General features: G+C 37.3%; 1 protein-coding gene across 9 annotated transcripts in view; it reads left to right on the top strand.

The window, feature by feature from the left end:
- INPP4B (inositol polyphosphate-4-phosphatase type II B) overlaps positions 1 to 21806 on the top strand; it is a 294594-nt gene that overhangs the window by 172268 nt on the left and 100520 nt on the right. For all 9 annotated transcript variants that reach the window (XM_066317988.1, XM_066317992.1, XM_066317991.1 and 6 more), the window contains 4 exons: positions 2918 to 2968; positions 6328 to 6407; positions 14394 to 14505; positions 16543 to 16615. In XM_066317988.1, coding sequence (XP_066174085.1) covers positions 2918 to 2968; positions 6328 to 6407; positions 14394 to 14505; positions 16543 to 16615 — 316 coding nt within the window. The remainder of the gene's footprint in view (positions 1 to 2917; positions 2969 to 6327; positions 6408 to 14393; positions 14506 to 16542; positions 16616 to 21806) is intronic.

The following is a 21806-nucleotide window of genomic DNA, read 5'->3' as shown; positions in this document are numbered from 1 at the left end:
GTCTTTATTGCACATCTTTGTGATCTCTTCTTGTCTGGGGAGGTAAAGCTGTAGTGTGTGCTATTCCAGGGAGGCATGGTCGTACCCCAGTTGTAAATGAACTCCCCACTCAGAGGTTTGCGTTTTGCACAGAAAAACCTAGAGTAAATAATGAGAGAACTGAAACTCTAACAGAGTAGTGGATGTTTGGGATTAAAATCTGACTTTCTGATTCCATTTCTATTTTGTTGTTGTTCTAGAGGGGGCCAGTAGGGAGAAGTTGATTTATGACAAGGTTTTAAAAAGTGCAGCAGTTTGTTTAATCAGGAAAGGCACTGGGAAGAGATCTGATCTTTCAAATCCTCTGTATTTATCTCAATTTTTTCTCTTCCATTTTGTGGACTGGGACTAGAACTGACTTGTTTCTTATGTTTTATAAATATTTAGGAGCTGACTTTGTGTTTATAATGAGGCCTGTGTGAACATCCCATAATGATACCCAAATAATTGCAGCATTCAGAGAGTTTGTTAAGGAACTCAACCAACAGACAACCTGAAAGGGATCAGACTGTACTGCCCATCTATGTATTTACATACACGTGGCTTCTTTTTTAATAAATATCAAATAATAAAACTGTTTCTAAAATCACACATATTTGCACACACTTGGATCAAGACATTTGACTTAATTTCAAACAAAATATATTTTGGGGAGAAGCAAGGTGCAGTCTAATGTCAGTCCTGCCAAAGACAGAGTTCCATTTAGCTGTCCAGCCACTGGTTATAAAGGAGTTGAAAAAAACCCACAATTGAACCAAACAGAATTGCAAAATGCAACAGAAATTGGTTTTGTATTTTAAATCCATTTGAAATTCAGGAATATGCTTTTATTATATTGAAGGCTCTAGGTTAGTCAGATGTTGGCATCCTTTTCCTTGCCTGTGTTGGGTCAGAAAAGCAGAAATATGTACTTCTGAACTAGGATTTTATCCAACAAAAGAAGGAATATTCTATGATTCTAAAGGAATGTTGAATTCCCTTGATTTCAGTAAGCATAAAAGGCACTTGAACTTTCTCTTGCTGTGAAGCACAACTTGATATCATAAAAAAACACATACACTCTAAAATATTTGCTGAACTGCTGCTGGGTTACAAATATGTAAGTAAATGATGAAGAGGAAGGTTAATTCCTACATTATTAGTTTATTTTTCTTGAATATATATCATTAATATTTTTCTTGAATAATAGCCATAAAATATAACTACCTCACTTCTTGTTGGGCCAGATGTCACATCTTTGAGGCTAGCACATAGAACAGCTTTTTAGCATCTTAAAATGACACAACGTTTTTGGCCTGGTGTTGATACTCCACCTTTCTTTTAAGAAATTGGTCTGCTACAAATTATTTCCTCGGCTTCAAAAGGGAAAGATGGGTATCACCAACAAGAAAATGTCACTAATTTCACTTTCATCTGTGACTTGAAGTATTTAAAGGTAAATTTGAGATACAAATATAGTTATTAAACTTTTTATGCTAGTTTTCTGTAGATTGCTAAATGCTTTGGAGTTGCTAATGTATTAGTGTAGAAAATCTGAATGTAAAATTGCATCCAAGTGAGGACTCCCACAGATTTCTAAAGTATGCTGTCTCTCATTAAATTAATTACTGCATTTTTTACTATCTTCAGACTTTTGTGGAAAATACAGTGTTCTCACTGTAGGGAATCAAGGGACAAGAGCTGACTGAGAAAAGCTACAGTTCTGCTTTGTCAAGTCTTTGTTGTGGACTTTATATTGGTGCTTTGTAACAGCATGTATTTAGAATAACAGACAATTAAATTATCTTTACTTTAAAGGAGGGTTTCTTTTTATGTACTATGTCGCAGCTAGAATGGAGCTGAGAGTCATATTTGTGGGAATGGAAAAAATATCCTTTGAAGAGAGATTTACAAAATGAGTGTGAGTTTTACTTGGAAATCAAGCCAAAAGTTTGTTCTTGAGGAATGGATATCTGTTATTTAGGCTAGGTAGTCAGACAGATGTGCATGCTCAGTGTATCCTCCCTTGTGTGTTGTTTTTTACAGCAGGTTATTCCAAAGGGCTGGTTTTGGCCCAGGCAGGCCATCAGGGATCTCGCAGAGGTTTTCTTATACATTTTCTATTTAATATTTGCTGTTTAATCAGTTGTCTATTCTCAACCACCACTCAAAAATAAAATGATAAAGACACTAAAGACTCACCCACACAACAACCTGTACCATATTTTGGGAAATATGGAAGGGGAAGTCAGGTTATCCCATATTTGCTCTTGTGGAATGGAAGAAGTTGAGTACAGTGGCAGCTCCACCTTCCAGAAAACACTGGGACAATTGGAGGTCCTGTGTAGGGGAGAATATAGAGGCTTTCCTTCCCTGAATGCCTACAAACATCTCTCACCTCAGAGATGCCCAGCAAGTGTCTGAAGGAGGCAGGGTCATACACTGAAACAGGGGATCAGGATTTCTGGCAAAGGCAAGTATTTACTTGGTGGAAATACTTTTCAATGTACTCTCTGCTCTTTCACTTGAGGCTGGAAATTTTGTTTCCAGGTAACACCTCTAGATGAAGAATTCTGTCATTCAAGTTACAGACAAAAAAATCTTATTTTAAAAAAGGAATAACTGAACAAAGCTTTTCTCCCTTCAGAGAATCAGGAAAGTTCAGAATGATAAAAGGGCAGTGCTGAGAGACTTTGTTCACAGGAGCCAGAAAATATTGTGCTTCAATTGCTAGTTGTTGTAAATTATATATACATATATAGATCCCTTTAAATTTATCTGCAAAATGTCAAAAATAGGAGGAAAGAAAGGCATGAGCACTTCTTTCATTCTAATTGGAAAGCAACAACTGAAAATGTAATGATTTCTTGCCTTTTTTTTTTCCCCTCCCTTCTCTCAGGTGCGCACCAGTGTCCTACCTGATCACAAGGAGCCAAGAGCAGATGTTGGGGTAAGCAATTATTTTCATTGATTGATTTTTTTTTTTTCTCATCAGCAGGCACAGACACTCACATGCTCAACAGGAGCTGACAAGCTTTTTAATAGCAAAAATTTTTGGTTGAATGAATAAAATAATCAAGGCAGGAGTGTTAGTCTCAGGGATTGATGTAAATCCCGTTCACATCTTTTTGAAAATCTTTTTCAACTGAAGCTCTCGTGAGACGAGCACAACTGTGCAGGCTCCTTGTTAATGACATACTGCAGTCTGGATGAGATTGAGAGTCTGGAATGGCATTGCCTCAAGAAGCCTGGGTTATCACCTTCTGGTTTTCATGTGTATCAAAAATTCTGTAGCAGGAGTTGCCTTTGGTTTGTGTTTTCAGAAATTAAACTGGCAACATATGGAGGACTCATTTTGATGAGTAGATCTACAGAGTGTTTGACCAAGGTATTGGGAAGTATTTCTGTATCTGAAAGGGATAAAACCTCCCAGATAGTATGGACACCTGATGGGGGTGGGAAAGGTTGGTCCTGCTAGAGATGAATAAAAGAACCAAGACCACCTGGTCCAGGTGTCAGATCTGTCTGCAAACATGTAAAATAACTGGGGGTGTGGGGGGGGGGTGTGTAAATTTTTAGCCTAAGGTGTTGACTTTTCTGCCTTACCAGGGCTTTTTTGGCATAGTTTTCAGGACTTCAGCTAGTGTTTGAAAAATCTGTAGCTTGGCAGCAAGTTCAATCTTAGTGAAATAATGGATGTGTTTTAACTTTTCATATAGCCATTATAGAGCCTTCTCTCTTCAGCGAGCTGAGATTATTCATCAAACTACTCAAGACACGTATCTTAAGATTTATTGTTGTGACTACGACACTAGCAAAATTCCAAAGGAACATTACACTGCAATTAGCATTGCAGCAGCAATTCTGTTTAAAGCCTACTTTTCAAGCCTTTCCAAGTCATGTGGGCAAAGTTAGATTGGTTTGTAGACTGCCAGTTCAGGCCCCAGGGCGGACTGTTGGTGTCTAAATCAGTATGGAAAAAGTATTCTCCAGTTTGATATTAGACCCCTTGAACATTAGCAGAACTCTCTTCATTTGAGTCATGGGATCATTTAAAACTTTATTTGATTTTGCACATAGCTCTGTGTTGCCAAGCAAAGATTTTTTTGTTTTCTAAATATTTATTTTTATAAATAATAAAAATATGAAACAGAGACTAAGTAGAATGTTTTAAGGCAATAAAATCATTCACCTTTAAGTTCATGACACTGGAGAAGTAGATCTGGCACTCAAACATGTTTACTGGGTACACTGACCAAAGCTCTTGGACTTTGAGAGAGCAGTGTAGTTGTCTCTTGGCTCTGGTCAGGTGAGGATTCTGACTTAGGATTCTTAAATATATGTATAGTTCTGTTTTCTTGCAGAAGGAAGCCCCGAATGATAAAACCTTATATCAATTTCATTCCAAATACCCCTCTTCCCCATTTCCAAATGGTCAGGTTTCAAACACAAGCACTCAAATATCATGAATTGCCAGAAAAAAGGCTGCCGTAGACAATTACCAGCATAAAGGCTGCCGTAGTGCTGTGGAATGTGTTCTTACAGCATAAAGAAGGACATGCTCTTGGAAGAAAATAAATAAACTGGGCTAAATATGTGACTGCAGAGTTTTAGTGCAGAAACACTGTCATGTTGACCCATCTAAAGGAAGACAGAACCATCGGTGTGTTCACTCCAACAAGGCTCTGCATCACCGTGGGTTGCACCTGGATGTCTCTTTTGTAGAAGTACCTTTCATTTTGGCACTGAAAACTAACTGTGATCTCTGCTTGTGTGGCTGTGTTATTTTTCTCTCTATATATCCTACAGGCCTTTTTTTCTTCCTTTCTTCCTGTTTATCACTTCCCAGATCCACTCTTTTTCCAGTCTTTCCAAAATTCTCCACGTGTGTCTTTTTTCCCTTTGCTGCTTACACACTGCTTAGGGAATCTAAGCCCTTGCCATTGGTGGGAACAAGCCCCATCCCTCATGACTCAGTTTGCCAAACTGCAGGCCGGTGTTGGTGCTTACCTAATTTCAGAGTTGTTATTTGAACTGTATTTGTATATGGAAGAAAACTTATCTTAATGTAGAGCTTTTCTGTTTGCATTCAAACATTCAGCATCCTGCTGGTTTTCCTGAAAGAAAGCCAGTTAAAGGGGTTTTACTCTTCTCAGCAGCAACAAATCCTTTTCTGTTTTGCCCTGAAGGGAAAGTTGCTCTCTGTCAGCAACCTCAGTTGACTCAAAGCGACTTGATTCTTCTTTAATTTGTATATCCAACAATGTATATAATTTAGCCTGGAATTTTAATTTGCCATTCCCAACAGTAAGCTTAGTGTTACATAATAAAAAGCAAACTTTGTATCCTTCTTATGGTTTTATTGCAAAAAATTAAACATCGTGTCATGATCTCATTGTAATTTATTTAGAGCAAGTGATATTGTGTTGTATATTTGAAAGATAAATGGATAAAAGATGGCTGTAGGCTGTTAGTGTCTTTCTCATTGTTCCCAAGGCAGGAATACTTCTGCTGGCTAAGTTGACAAAATGGGATTTCAGCAGCGTGGAGCAGGATTTGAGCAGAGGTTAAAAAATAACCAAAGTGCAAAAAAGATTTCATCTTTTTTATTCCATGTACTTTTCTTTTTAGGTGTAAAGGGTGCTTTTTATAGATGAAAAGAATGTAGTGGTGTAGTTTTATTTAACTTTAAGCATTCTAGTTGCATTACTACTTTTCTCTGCACTTTTAATGCAGTGACAAGGTTCACCTTAAAATGAAAATAGGGGGAAAAAGTCTTTAACACATTGCCAAGAACTAGAGAAATACAACATTCCTATTAATAAACTTGTGCTGAACTCAATTTAAAAATACCTTCCCAGCAAATACATTTGTATTGGGAATGCATGGATGGTGGTGCCAATGGCTTGAGAAGAAGCCATAACAGCGACAACTTTGGTGAAACATTGAAAACTTAGCACTTCTTGTAATCCAGAAATTAGAAAAAACAGCAAGAAATAGATGCAAAATGCAAATACTTGTACTGAATTAAATTTTTCCTGTGGCTGTACATCTTATGACCTGTTGTCAGGTTTTTAGGCTGTTCTAATAAAAAAGAGAGAGGTTCCTGCCCATAAACCAAAGTTTTTAACAGTTTACTGATGATCATGCTGCAGATGCACAGAAAAAAATTCTAGTGGAGAGTGTCAAAATGTTATATTGAAATGCAATATTTTTCTAGGTACCAAAGAAAGATTTTCAAGTGTGACACCAAAAGAAGTAACAAAAGTGAATGAATATGTTATCTTTTCTTTCTCTTTTGATTTTTAGCGAAGTTTCCTGGGTTGTGCAACTTTTAGAGTAGGAGATCTGGTGAAGTCAAAGGAGCAACAGTTGACCCTTACCCTCAGGTAAGTGTTTCCCTCTGTTGTAAATCATGGTGAGTTGTTAACCATTGGCATTTCTCATCCAAAGAAAGGGAACAAAGCTGAGGAAGGGTCTGGAGCAATAGTCAGGGGAGGGAGATGGGAGTGTTTATTCTGGAGGAAAGGAGGCTCAGTGGGGACCTTATCACCCTCTACAATTACCTGAAAGGAGCTGCTGTGAGGTGGGGGCCAGTCTCTTCTCCCAGGTAGAAGTGAGAGGACAAGAGAGAATGGCCCCAAGTTGTACCAGGTGAGGTTTAGATTGGATATCAGGAAAAAAATTCTTCACACGAGAGGTTATCAAGCACTGGAACAGACTGCCCAGGGAAGTATGGGGGTCACCATCCCTGGAGATGTTTATAAGGCATGTAGATGTGGCCCTGAGGAATGTGATTTGAGGTGGACTCAGCAGTGCTGGATTAATGGTTGGACTCGAAGCCCTTAAAGGTCTTTTCCAGCTTATACGATTCTATGATTGCTGCATGACTGTGTTTTAAGCTCCATGTTCCATCAGATAAATTAGACGTCAACTTGAAGTGCCTCTAATTCTGCCATGCACAACTTCAAAATTAAACAGCAAAATTAAATATCAACCCTGTAACCTGGAGCTTCCCTGGAGCCAGATTATAAAAAGTAATTTTATAGCATGATAACCTATGGAAGAATTGCAGGGAACTTGGCATAGGGAATATTCATTCAAAGTTTCCTTTAGAAAGGAACACGAGATTCTCAGTTTTGTTTGGTGTGTGTGGTATAAAGAATTAAAAGTGTACAGTTTGGTTAGTTTACTAGGCATGTTTAAAGAAGGTGGGCACAATTATTGAAGGTGTCTCCATGTGAAAATACTTGTGCTCTCCTAAACTCATTGTCATATGCAGCCATACTGAAACTGTGGGGCGTGTGACATAAAACTCTAACCAGTGACAGGGTTCAGAGCTGCAAAAGGGTCAGAGACAATGTCCAAAACCCAGGGCTGGGCTGAACAGATATGTCTTAAATCTGTGCACTGAAGGAAAAAAAATAGTTTATTGCTCCTGATACTGTCTTGCATTGCTTTAGATTAATGAAGATACCAATCAAAACCTTTTAAAGGCTAGGGGCAACCTTTTAGGTGGTGATTTTCAGAATAAATTCATTGGACTTTATATAGTGCAGGGATTTTATCGAGCTGATTTTTGCAAGTACTCTGTGATTACTGGGAAGGTACAGTTAAGGTTCGCAGAGCAACTGTTCAAACTCCATGTATCTACAAAGGCAACATTTGGGAGGCAAGAGGCTGTGACTGGGAGAACTGAGACCCTGGTGTGTGCTGTGCCTGGGATGTTGTACCTAGGTGCTGTGGGAAAGTTGTGTTACATTTGTTACCCCGAGCACGGGAAGACAGCCTTACTTTCGGTTAAGGAGCTAAATTTGACCCATTCAGAGATTTGTTTTAGAAATGGAAACTTCTTTAAGTGTTTTGGCACCTGCCTTCCTATTTCAACATGAGTATTTGTGTATGAGTGTATAGTTTACAGGAAAACAGTTTAACAAAGTACTTTGATTTTAATTTCTCCCAAACAAAAGGTGCCACGCCTAACAAGGAGATAACTTCGTCTAACAAAAATTACAACTAGATAAAATGTGAACTGACTGTCCCCTATGGGAATTGATTGCTAGGTAAATGAATTCTAGCTTAGTGATTGTAAGAATCTATTCTTACAGGAATTCAAGTTGTCTTTAGCTCTTTGGGATAAACTTTACTTCCCTAATTGACACACTGCAGATTTGATCTGAAAGATTGCCTCCAACAGGTAGCATGGTAATTGAAAGAATAGAAAGCTTCAGGACAGTTTCATAGTAAGTATTTTGTATTTCAGCCATCCAATCTGTAATCAAAAAGTTAAGATGGAAAACTCATGAGAAATAGATGAAAAATTTACTTTTAATTAATGTTTTTAGTCTTGGTTGTCCTCTTTGTTCAGCTAACACTAAAAGACAAATATACCAATTAAATGAATTTGCAGATACATTTAGTGGTAAGGTTTATTCAGTTGGATATTTTTTTAAGAAAAAAATCCCAACCTTTCGAAAGTGGGATTGTTTTCTGAGTTATGACTATTTGGCAGCAGAAAGTCAGTAGAAATTATCCACTTTTCCTCAATGGCAATTCAACCAGAGCACTCTAATTTAAGCATGCTTTCCTCTAATCACCCTGAGGTATTAGTACCTCTCAGGAGGATAGAGGATGTATCAAGGGACTTGTCAGAGCATGAAATTCTGTTTAATTCTTGTTGATATTCTTTGGATGGGAGTTTATCAGGGAGTGCCTGTGATTGAGATAGTCCTTTGTTAGATTTAAAGAGAGATTGAAGGACCAGGAAATTGCTCTGTGGTGTGCCCTGCAAAGATTGGTGTAATTATAGAATCTGGTTAATTTTTAACTGAGCTTTCTTTGGTTTTGTGGGTTTTTTGGTGGTTTTTTTTTTTTTTGGTGTTTGGTTGGTTTTTTTTTTGTTTTTTTTTATTGTTTTTTTTTTTGTTTGTTGTTTTTTTTTTTTTGTGTTTTTTTTTTTTTTAATGTCTTTCCACTGTCTTTCTGAGGTACAATGTAACAATTTAAACATGTTTTGAAAGGAAGATTTTTGTATTTTTCTGTTGTTCTGCGTAGAGCTGGCATGTGTCTACAAGCTCTTACTATTGAGACACTGCGCTCTACTTTTCCACTTTCTTGCCATTGTACCCTAGCAGTGATTAGGGACAACTTACAGAACCTCTGCAGGAGAAGGTTTTATTTTGATTGTCCTTTCTTCTCCATGAAGGTGCCCTAAACTGGTGGCTGAGTGCTTCTGGTAGATCTGTGGGTGTGTAACTAATCATCAAAACACGAAAAGGTCGATTTGTAGAATTACTTCAGTGTACACAACTGATGTTGGTAGAGGGATTTAGTTACTAGAGATTTGGGATTGCAGTTTCCAATATGGAATTTATAAAAAGAGAGATGCTTTCTATCGACTTGCATGTTTCATTTTGCAATGATAATGCAATGCCACTTGCTTCCAGCTTTCTCATACAGATATGATGATGAATGGCATAAAATGGGCTTTTGAATTAAAAAGTATTTTTCAGGAGGAGAATATTTCTTAATATTGACTATATGATATAATGTGTCCTATTAAAAAAATAAATTCATGACTGTTTTTTTCTTTCTATATGAGAGCTAAGTATACTGGCTGCTAATTTAGTGATAAAAGCAGATTTTATATTTTTTTAGTTGATTTAATTTTTAAGTTCAATTTTGAGGATCTCTTACCATGCCTTTCTGTTAAGAACAGCACAATATTTTGGGGTTTTGTGGTTTTTGGGTTTTTTTTCTCGATTGAGCTCTATGGCTTTTTGCAAAGAGCTGGCAGTCAGTACTGCTATTAGCCCCTTTCTGTGTGGTGGTTGTCTGCCTGTTTCCAGGAAGGCCGTCTTTAGCTTGGGAAATTCGGATATGATTTCCACTTAGTTACATATAAGAAGCAGCAAAGGAAAAATATAATAATGCTCTCTTTTTTTTTCTGCAAATATAAGGTGCATTTGCCTGACAGAAGTGTAAGTAGGGTACTTCAGTGTGAAGCTGGGGTGGTGTCAATACCCCCAGATCCTTTGGCCTCTGTGAGCAGGGACTCCACAGCAGTGGAGCTGAACAAACAGGAGCCAGGATGGGGTGCAGGAGTTATACAGATTGTCTGGGAAGTTGTGCCTCTGCAGGTCTGCCAATCATGCACTATACACACATGAGGCATGTGTCAGTTGGACACTATCTATTTATCTAGCTGTCTAATTCTAGTTGTTGTCTTTTCATTAATCTCAGACAGGACTGAACTTTATTTAAAGAAAGAAGCTAAACCTAGTTACATTTGGAAAGAAAGTGCTCTTAATTTCCCTCCCTCCTAACAGCTTGTAGTTCAGTGGGCCAGAAAACATGTAACTGCACTTTGGTAGTAGTAATATTCACGAAGTTTAACTAGCTAGAGAGAATTGGAAAGCAGCGCAGTAATTTCTGCAGTCATTTATGTACTTAGCATAACTTCCCTAGCAAATGATGACTATAAAATATTATGTATTTAGCTGGTTTTCCCTATTAAAATTCAGTAGATATCTGTCTACAGGTAGTTGTACTTGGTCTCCCTCCTGAAATTGTTTCTTGGCTGCTTCATATTGTGTAGTCCACCTCAGGAAGCTGGTGAACAACAGCTTGACTTTATAAGTCAGGCAAATCTCCAATGCAGTTGAGGTGAAACTTGTTCTGACATGAAACTTAATCAACTGTACATTGAAATAATGAAAACAGAAGGAACTGAGCATTGCAAAACTTTGTTTAGTTACCTTAGGATACAACAGAATGTTATTTACGGTGGACTTGTTTAAAACCGGTATTGATTATTTGAATAGGCTTCCCTGTGAATTCACAGATAAACGTTTTTGTGTAAATATGATACTTTTGTGCTTGGATATATCAAAATTTATTATATCAGTGGAGAAATTAGTTTTATGACAATCTCTAGGTTAGCCTATGCTAGCTGCATTTATGGTGTGTCATGCACTGGAGAAAGGGGCTGCCTGCTGGGCTGTCATGCAGTTTGCTTTTCAGGCAGTCACTTTGTCTTTTGTAATTAACACAGCCATGCAAACATGAAGTCTGCTGCTTTTATTTATTTTATTTTATTTTATTTTATTTTACACAACTTTTTAAATATTTATGTTTTTTCTTCTTTTTTGGAAGAAAGGTATGTGGCCATAGGAACTAATTAGCAGGCCCAAATTCGCATATTCAACACGTAATAAGGAGACTTGATGAGATGAGTATTGGAGGCAAATGACTGCTGTTCTCAGTCCATCTAGGTCACTTGTTACAACACTGGCTTGTTGCCTTCTCTCTGGATGCCTTGGTCAATATTTTCTGCCCAGGAGTAATAAGGTGGGCACAAATTCCTGCTGCTCGTCTGTTATTGGCTGTCTCCTTCCCTCACATTTGAGGGAACTAAAACTGTCCTCAAGGACTTGGGATGGTAGAGAAATCTATTTCAAATTGAGATGCTTTGTTGGCAGGTATCAGATGATTGCTGCTCTGTGTCCCAGGGTGCTAAAAATTATCAGCAATAAGCCAGCTGGGTTTTGTGCCATGTGTGGGCTTCTTATGCTGACATTGATTTTATTCTTTTTTCAGTATCCCCCATCCCAGCTTGCCCTAAGCAGGTTGTCAATGTCCACTCCTTTCTTCTGTGGGGATATAGTGTCTCCTGTCTCATGGCTGGGAGCAATTTGATGCAGAGACCATCTTCACTTCACAATGTGGGTTCAGAGTGTCTTTCTCAGCTTTATGAAACTACAACAAATAAGCTGATTTCATCCTAATGTGTTAGGATTAATTATTCCTCTGATGCTCTGTTGAGCAGTGTGTATGTGTGAGATTCTCTTCACATCTCTGCAGGCAAAGGACACAAAGTGTGTACATAGATGTGGAGGTGTGCTCAATACTGTTAGTGCAAACTAAAATTATACAGCTTTTTATCCTATTAAAGTACGATCAGTCAGCTTTTTTTAATTTTTCCCACTGCATCACTTCTGTTTCTCTTTTTAAATTTTCTTTCAAGTGAAATGTTCATCTCATGATGTTGCTGGAAAGTTTGAAATGCGTGACATGTCTACTAGAAGACTGTCATGCAGTGCTGGTGTTTTAAAATCAGAGAGTCTGACACTGCTCACAGCAGTTTTGCCCTGGGCACTCATAGAGCTCTTTGTTGATTTGTATGCCTATAGCATTCAAAAGAAACTTTGGTCTAGGGATTTGTTGGTTTTGTTGTTGTTGTCTTTTTTTGTTATATTGTCTCTTCACATTTTGGTGTGGGAAGATAACAACTGGAGAAAGAAGTGCAACTACAATGCAACAAGTCCCACTGTTGAGTTTTATTGTGTTTCATGACCTTCTCATGCAGGTTCCAGATTGTGATATTACATATGTATTAGACCAGAACAGGAGTAATTTTGAGAAGAAAATAATAATAAAAAAATATGTAAAAGTGAAATTAGATGAATCACTTTTTTTTAATACAAAATACATATTGCCCCTCATGCTGGCAAGCAATGCAGTGCTCCCTGTCGCACTGAAGCCAAGCTTTTAATAACAGCAGCAAGGGGAGTATTTAGCATTCTAAAGAGCAAGAGACAAAGACTGGGGAAGTGTAGCTAGCATGTCCATTTTATTATATTATATTGGGCTTGGATCAGTTTATTCACTCGACACTTTGATCAGAACAGCTGAAGCTGCTGAAAAATTTTCAGTCTTATAACACACACGTTGGTTTTTAAACATATATGTGCTTTGCTGACATCTTATATATTCCCTTTGTGCTTGGGAATGCTGTAGTCCATGTGCTGACATGGCCTAGTTTGATCGCCAGTTTGACACTAGAAGGAGACAAGAAATTAAACCAAACCATGAGGCTGCAGCAACTCAGGGGAAAGTTCTTCATTCAGAAGGCCCTTAAGTTGTTCTCATGCATTTCAAAATTATTATGTATTTCTGCTCATAAGCACCATTTGGACACTGAACCTTTATTACTTTTCTTCTGGATATTTTGTTGATTAATATTGGCTTCTTCAATTGCAAAACTATCTGGAACTGGTTTGTTTTTAATTATTTCTTTATTCTCAGTAATGAATTTGGCTTAGAGCAAATGAAGTTTTCCACATATAAAATATGAAGAATTATGTGTATTTTGCAAGGTTTTATAGAAGACCAGATTTGTATAGTTGCAAGATGAGTGTATTCTACTGAGTGCATATTAAAGCCTAATGGTTTGCAGCCAAAATAATAATTTAATTTGGAAGCTTGGGGGTAACTATTTTTTGAGATTTTACTGTAGGAGTTGGACTTGGTGATTCTAATGGGTCCCTTCTGACTCAGCATATTCAGTAATTCAGTGATTTTATGATTTTATGACATTGAACTTTGCTGTTGATTCTTTTTTCCTGATTCATCACTCCTCATTTTCACTGCTCAGATAATACACAGTATTGCCCCAAGCACATTTGTTTTGATTCTGCTTCCTCGCTCTGTTTTTATAAGTCTGCTGAACTTGTTCTCGTCATTTCCTTTTCCCTATTTTTGCTTGGTGCCTTTTGTTACCCTTTCCTCATTATTATGAAATGGTCTGTTACTCCTCTTTCCTTCCTTTCAAAAAATCCAGCTGTTCAGAATAAGCCTGGGGAGTTAGACTGTGCCATTAACCTTGGTGCTGTGCTGCCAGTGAAAGCTGAAAAAGCATTTGGTATGTTTCTGGAGTTTAAATCCTTGTCTCTTCCAAAAAGAAGTCAGTGATACTCTTTTCTTGGTGATGTATGTCTGAATTATTTGGTTTTGATTAATTGGAAGTAATTTGTGGAGATGATAACACAGGAATTCACCTGGAACTGTACTACCATTCCCATTTATTTCAAGAAATGGGATGGATTCTGAATAATAACTCCGTGGAGGGACTACAAAGGGAAAAGTGATATTCAGATTAGTTTTGTGGTTTTGGTTTTGCAGGGGTTTTATTAATACACCGAGTATGTCCTTCCTTTGCAGACTGTTAGGAAACAAAGCCATGTACTCTGCAGTTGGATCGCTGATCCTAAGTGGAATATTGGTGCTGTGTTACAGCCCCTTTTCCAATGGTCCACAGACAGGGTAAGGTCTAGAAGGAAAACTTGGCAGTGTTCATGGATTCGTGCACCACTTATAACACTTACCTGTCCTCAGTTCTGTGAGGGAAACTTCCATTGTCCCGAAGAAGTTGCCTCATTGTTAACATTTGGTTTGTGATGACAAATAACCAGTTCAATACAGGTGGCTGCAGCTTTACAGAATGGAGAGAGGAGTAAATACTTACTGATAATACTTTAATTGAAAGAATTTGATGCTGAAAGTGACCCAGTGTCATGGGTTGGTTTTTTTTCCAGAACATCTGATGGTGGAAAGACAGTTGGTACCATTGAAGTCAACCTTGTGAAGATGGGAGAGCTAGAGGAGGGGGAAACAGACCACATCACAGCAGATACCCAGGATCAAAAGGTAGAAACTCAGTTTATTGTACAAAGTTAATTAGAATGATCAGTTGTACCAGATGTCTAAAATACTAATTACCAAATTGGGTTAAGGACTTAAAACCAAATTTCTGGAGTAAGTGCTATGTACACTTATCCCCCTCAACTAAAAAAAACCAAACAAACTCATGATAATGTACAGAGTAATATTCTAACCTGAGCTTCCTAGCCCCTTGCCTTTTTCAAGAAAAGAATAGCTTTTTTTTTTAAATCTCAACTGAATGTATTTGATCACTCCTGATCAAAAAACTGTCCAGAGAGCCATAAGTACTGCTTCGTTTTCCCTTGGGTAGCTGCTCTGCTTTGTGCCCTTGAAGTCCTGTTCATGTTGATTTTTGCATGCAATCTGTGCCCACAATACAGAAAAGTTGGGAAGAATGACAGGCAAACCAAAGAAGAGGTAAATTCCCTTGCACAGGAGCAAGTTCACCTGCATTTCATGGGAGCACACAATTTTTGCAGCCCTAATACTATGGTTTACTACTTAACGCTATGGTGTATTCTGTTCCTCATGGAAAAAAAAAAAAGGAAATATTGCCACAGGGAATGCAGCATTTTTTTGTTTGGAAGTAACATAGAAGACTATTTTTTGAGAAAAGGACATTATTTTCAGTATCTTTTCTGCTTAGCCAAACCAGCCTGCTTTGGGTTCAGATTCTGAGGGTAGATTTTACCCTTTTTTCCACCACTTACCTCGAAGAACTTCAGTGCCTTTTTAAAACAGTAGATGAGTGGGACCAGTTCCAAAAAAGCCAACAAATGCTGTGAAAACTTTCTGATTTTGAACTGCAAAACTTGCACAATACAGGCACCATGAGCTGTTTTTTCAGCCTTCTCTTTTATTTCACTTTTCTTCCACTTCAAAACGTGGAATGAGACTCATTGCAATTATTTGAGGTGTAATTAACGAGCTGTGTCTGGCCCGGCGGAGACAGAAGGTTTTAATAGCAAAAGTTTTCTAAGGGTTTCTAATAATTGTAACGAGAGACCAGACTTGTGACAGATGTATTTTCTGTGCTCTTTAGAGGAGTCCTTGGTTTGTATGAATCAGGTGTTTATATATATATATATTTTTAATATGTTTATTTATATTGGTTTATATATATTGATTTATATGTTGACAGTGAGGATGCAATTGTGAGAATGTCGAGTTATTGAATTAATATAAAATAAATAAGTTATGAACTGGGTTTGCTCACTTTGAGATGAACTGTGTGCAGGAATTTCTCATGGAAGAGGATGGTGATGGTTAATTTCAGATATCACCTGGTAGAGAGTACATCATGTGTTGCTCTCTGTCTTGAATTCTCCACTGAACTTCTGGGAACAGAGCTCCCTATCACCTTTAAAGACTCCCATTTGTTTTCTGGCTGAGGGTTGGAGGAGCATTGAAGTGATGTGTCATACTGCATTTAACATAGGTGTACACTGATTGATTTTCCCATGAAGCTTTTACACTTTTATGCACTGATCTTATCAAAGCAATATTCCAGTTCACTTGTATAACAAATTGCTTCAATCACAAAATGTGAGCACATTTTGAAGACTTTTTTTTTGTGCTTCCTACTTTTCCTTTGTTTAAAAATTAATGAAGTGTTTTCTTGCATTGTGCATTTGAAAACTGCTTTGCCTAAAGAAACCTCTTTGAAAGCACAAAACTTGTCCAAAATTGTTTTAAGCTAAAGTGCCTTATTCTTATAATAAAACTTATTCATTAAGCTAAACTGTTAATATCTCTCAACATTTCTGCCATCATACTGGTAGAAAACATTCCTGTTTTATTAGGGAGCAGCTGATCATATTTTTTCATTTTCTTGGCTATAATTCTGATTTTGTTAAAGCATCTTGGAACAGAAATATAAAGATAAAAATTGTAAATTATAATTAAGCCTTGGGAAGTCTGTATTATTATCAGTGATTGTTTTCAGTCTGCCTTATATAAACTGCCTTGGATTTATTTCAGACCCCTGAACGTGTCTCCTTTGTGGTTGTGTTTCTTTTGCAGTGTACGCTGGTTCGTGAGTGTACAGCCACTGAAGGCATAAGTGGGAAAGACAACCTGCCTTCTTTAAATGCAGGTAAGGATTCCCACATCTCTAAGAGATGGCTCTTGCAATGCTATGTCTGGTCCTGAAGAAATCACACAGATTTGTAGATTTGTGGCAGAGCTCATAAATGTCTCTTCAAATGCTGCACAGATGTTTAAGTTCAATATTTTAGTGTTTTATACATATTTGACATTATTGTTTTACTGACAACTTGGAAGACATGTGCATCAATTCTGCTTTCTGAAGCTGAAATCTCCATCTCCTACATCTTTACTGTTCAATGATTTTCAAGACTGACAGTGACTTCCATGGGCATGGAATTTATGTCATAAGTTTGTGTCATGTCATTCTGTTAAATAATTATGCATTATTTGTAAGTGGATACCCCAGGCAATCAATCTCTCTCATGGCTGATGAAGTGGCAGTTTCAGTTTGATCTGGAAACTATCTGTCCTAGAATGAAAGGAGCTGTTGGCAAGGCGTTCTCAATTCTAGGTCAACTCTGGGCTTGAGTGCATGGTGTTAAACTAGATCTATTTCTCTTTCATTATGCTGAGAAATATTACATGCTGATATGCTGCACCATAAAACTTTTATTAGCCCACGTTTACGAATCTCCATTACTCTGCAGTAACAATGTCACAAATAAGTTATATGGGTCATCTGAAACCACAGCGCTGTCAAGAATTCGGTGTTTGCTGCATACAGTTGAGGAGGAATGTTACTGAAGTTTTACAGCCTTTTAAAACCTTTAGTGAAACTTTTTCATCTGACTTCTCTGACGTGGCAGACTTATTGAATCAGCTTTGCAGTCTGAAGGAAGAACTAAAACCCTCTGAAAATTAAGTTCTTCCATATATGCATGAATGCTCTAATTTTTTTTCTGTGAGTTGTTGAGACTAGATCAGAAACTGAAAAAGTTTCTTCTACAGAACTACCATTTATTTTCATCAATTGATGAAATTAAAGTGAGAAAGGTGTTAATAGAGAATTACTGAATGTACAGGAATTACATCTGGCTCCAGAAATTCCTGAAATGGAAATAGCTGGAGGCAAGGAGGGTATCCTGTGTCTCTAGCTATCTCTTTATAGCTTTTCTTGGAGACAAGGTACAGACCCGCTTGAAGGATTTGGTCAAACTCAGTGCAGTTCTTTGACTCTGATTCTGCACATCATCCAAATTAGTGGGACTTGAAGAAATTACATTTCTGTTCATAGAACCATTTTGATTCACGACTGATTTTTTTTCCCGTATGTTGCCGCTGTTCTGTGGGTTTGATTGGGGTTTTTTTGTTGACTTGTTTTGTATGGGAGAATTCTGTAGGTTGCACATGTGCTTTGTTGGAATTTCCAAAGTAGATGTCAGTTTTAGGAATATTGAAGTCTAGATTAATTTGTCAACAATATTTGCATGAGATTCTAGACAGCGTTTCCACATTTATTATTCTCATATATAAACACAATATAAAACCAAACCCTACCCAACAGTACTAGGGTTTATAAAGTCAAACATGCCGTGGAGGTCTTTTTTTGGTCATTTTTTGCACTTTCAGGGAGTTTTTTTAAAGAATTGAGGGGAAAGAGCAGAACTGCAGGTGCATATACAAGAAATGACAGCATGCAGGATATTGCAAAGAGTTTGCACTCACAGGAAGTTTGTTCTGATAAATAATTACTCTTCGGTCTGTTTCCTGTACTTGTGACTTTCTCTTCTCATCCAGCATCGTCTCCACTTTCCTGCTGACACCAGACACTGGTTCCAGGTTTTGGCAGTCCCACTCTTTCCATTGAATTCCCAATTTCTTTTATTAGAAAATTTTAGCTCATCTTACATACTGTCAGCCTTTTCCCCAAACCCATCAGACTTTTTACCCGGCATACTTCCATGACTGGGCTTCCTGTGGATTGAGGCTCTCTGTGTTGCCTGGAGACAGACTGGATTTCTCCTATGGGTACCAGTGCAGAAGTGTCAGGAAACTTGATAACATGAACAGCTCCTGCACTGCTTTCCCTGCTGTGCTCACACAGAACTACCCTCAGAACAGTATGTATTCCATATACATACATATTTAGTACGTGTGTATACTGTTGTAAAGCTTTCTGGCTCTTTCTGTTTCTTGTTGTTTATCAGGCCTTCAAAACGATGAAACCGAAAAAAACACCCCTCTGTGAATCCTTAAGCCTGTAGGCGTAGAAGCACGCTGGCATTCTTCTGAAATTTAAATCCTTGGGTAGGGAATTCACAGCCCTCAGTGAGTTATGAGATGCTTATTGAGTGAGTGGGAATGAGTAGTGTATTTCAGAGCCTTATCACTATTCCATCTATACCCCAAGAGATTGAATTTACGTCTCAAAATTCAGTTATTTATTTACAATACCGGAGAGTTTGTCGGTTGTTTGCATGTAAACAAATTGCATACTAAATAAAAAAGAGAATATGAGTGATTGAAATTAAACAAAATTAAGAAAGCTGTAATTATTATTCCTGAGGTAATACACATCATATACCTATGCTACAAAGAAAGATATAAATAGAAACACTGTTAGTAAATTAATATATGGCAGAAATATGCTTTGATCTATGTTCAATAGGGAATGAAAATAAAACCAGAGTATTCAATATTTTATTACTTTTTTTATTCTACTTTCAGGGGAAGCAATGTGAAGGATATTGCATGGAATAAAAAGCACAGAGGTCTTCATATTTAAAAATGAGAATGTCCCAAAATATGGATGGGTAAATATATGGCATTGGCTTTTAGGCTTGATGTTATAGAGAAAAGCTTTTAAAATAGGCTTTTCTCTTTTTTAACCACTGGAGTTCATGTGGATTTTGTGGTTTTTAATGCCTCTCATGATCATTGTCTAAATACAGGAAGGACTTTTTTTATGAAACTTCCACTAAATTTAATAACTACTTTTTATAAAAACTACGTTCCTAATCTTTCCATTCTTGTTGTTTGGGTGCTTTTATGTGCCTTCTAGAATTCTGTTCTAGACAACTTGTTATAGTTAGAAATTGATTATTGTTGTAATTGGAAAGGAAGATACTTCTGAGAATTTTATGGAATCTCATGCCTTCAGTAGTTCTGTTTATAAGGAAAACATCAAGTACTATGCAGCTTTTTTTGACAATCTTAAGCTTTAGCAATAGTGCAATTAGCAATAGCAATAGTATTGCAATTATTTGGATTCTTCGGGAAAAATTCTCAGGCTTTTGTTCTGAGTTTGTAAATGAAATTTTCTTCCTAAGCCCATGGAGATACGATTTGACCATTTTAAAAAACTTACAACACACTGGAGATTATCCTCATCTGAAAATTGAGATCTGAATCAAAGACCTGAAAATTCAGCTAGCACCTGGAGAGGAGTTTAATAATTCTAGCACAATAAAAGTCACAACTTTGGATCCATATTTTCAGTGTTCTTTGTCCCTTGCTGCAGTCCTAATGGGTTCTCTGGGGTTTATTTTTTTGCTTTGGGATGGTGGTGGCAACAGGGGAGATGGGAGGAAAGAAATTTTTCGGCTACATATTTACATTAGGTTCTCACATGTTAATGTGTATTTTTTGGTGTAATAGATTCTGAGTGTGAATTTAAGGGCTGCTCTTGGAAGAAAAATCCTTTGATAAACTCCTTAGGAAGTAGAGATAAAAAGGTAGAATAAAGAAAAGAGTCTTTTGTGTCTGAGGCATCATCATTTAAAATGTCCTGGTAATATGTACCAGCCTGCTCCCTGAAACAACAGAAAAAAACCAAACCAAACCCAAAATGATCATCTGGTTTGGTGGTTTTCTGTTTAAGGCCAGACCTGATTTAGCCCTTAGTTTCCTGAGCTCTCCCTGACATTTGAAATTTTGCCTTGTTAATGGGAGGTGATTGGTGTCATGTATCAGCTTTGTGAATTGACAGAAACTGTTAATACTATCGATGAGACTGATTTCATTAATTACGAGAAACTCAGCAAAAGAGAAGGAAAATAGGAAATATGCATTGCCTCATATTTTAACCAAGTGACTGTAATAAAGCCTGAACACTCTGAAGGTTGATCATAGGCACAGGACTTGGAGATTTTTTTTCTGTACTTTAATCTGCGAGGTGAGGACCCTCAAACTCTAAAAGTGAGTGGGGAAAATGTTTGAACATTGAGATATTTTGGGTATTAGTAGTAAAGAAACAATGTTGTTTTTCATTTGTCAGAGATGTCAAGCATCTCTTTGGCTTATTTCATAACACTAAGTCAGAATTTAGTTTTTGGAAGTAAAAATCACTAACAACTAAAGGCAAAATAACTCTAAAAAGGCTTCCAGTTTTTCATCAAAGACTAATGATGAAAGACATCTCAGTAGAGTGATGGGAATACAGAGCAGTACAACTACCTAAACATTGTTCTTTTCTTTGAGTTGCCAGCAATGGGTTTGTTATCAGTATATTTAAATCTCTGGCCTTTGCTAAAGGATTTCTGTTAAAAAACCTGATTGCTTAGATACACAAGACAGTTTGTGTACCTTTCACTTTTCATTCTCTATAAATCAGCCTACCTAAACATTAATGGTGTCAGGGAGCTGTGAATTGAAATGCCTGTTAGGAGCTGTCATTTTGACAGCAGCAGTTTGCCCACAGCACACGTGGGGAATGCATTCCTCTGAGTTATAGACCACTCAGCAGCAGATCAGTGGCAGCCTGCTGGAAAGCAGCTTTCTCCACAAGGCTGACAGAAAGGTACCAGTGGAGGATTTGGATGGCTGTCCAAAGTCATCCCAGTTAGGATGCTGTGGACGTGTGTGCTAAATGGCAATCATTTGTCTCCAAGTAAGCTTATCAAAGTAGTCAAACAGAGCTTTTTCTTCCTCAGCTTTTTCCCAATTTGTTCATTCTGAAAGACAAGAGCAGGATTAAAAAAAAAAGAAAAAATACGGAAAGGAGAGAGTAGAAATTTCCCATCTTTATTATACAGCATCATTGTAAGATCTGAATGGAAATGTAGCCAACACGTGAAAACTGTAAAATAAAAAACACAATGGATTTTAAGCATTATCTTCGAAAATACCAAGAAATGAGATTTTCTTAGGTCATGTTGCAACAGTGATCTGAAAACAGTGTGTGGAACATATTGATAGGGCTGTTATACTTATTTCTCTGTAGTGGCAGTGTCTTGACCACATCAATGATCAAGGTAACTCTAATATGGTCAAAGGTCAAGTTCCCCTTAATGCAGAAG

This window comes from Sylvia atricapilla, chromosome 4 (assembly GCF_009819655.1).
Source record: "Sylvia atricapilla isolate bSylAtr1 chromosome 4, bSylAtr1.pri, whole genome shotgun sequence".
Classification (NCBI taxonomy): Eukaryota; Metazoa; Chordata; class Aves; order Passeriformes; family Sylviidae; genus Sylvia; species Sylvia atricapilla.
Note: the sequence above shows the minus strand (reverse complement) of the source record. Positions and strands in the feature narration are given on the sequence as shown.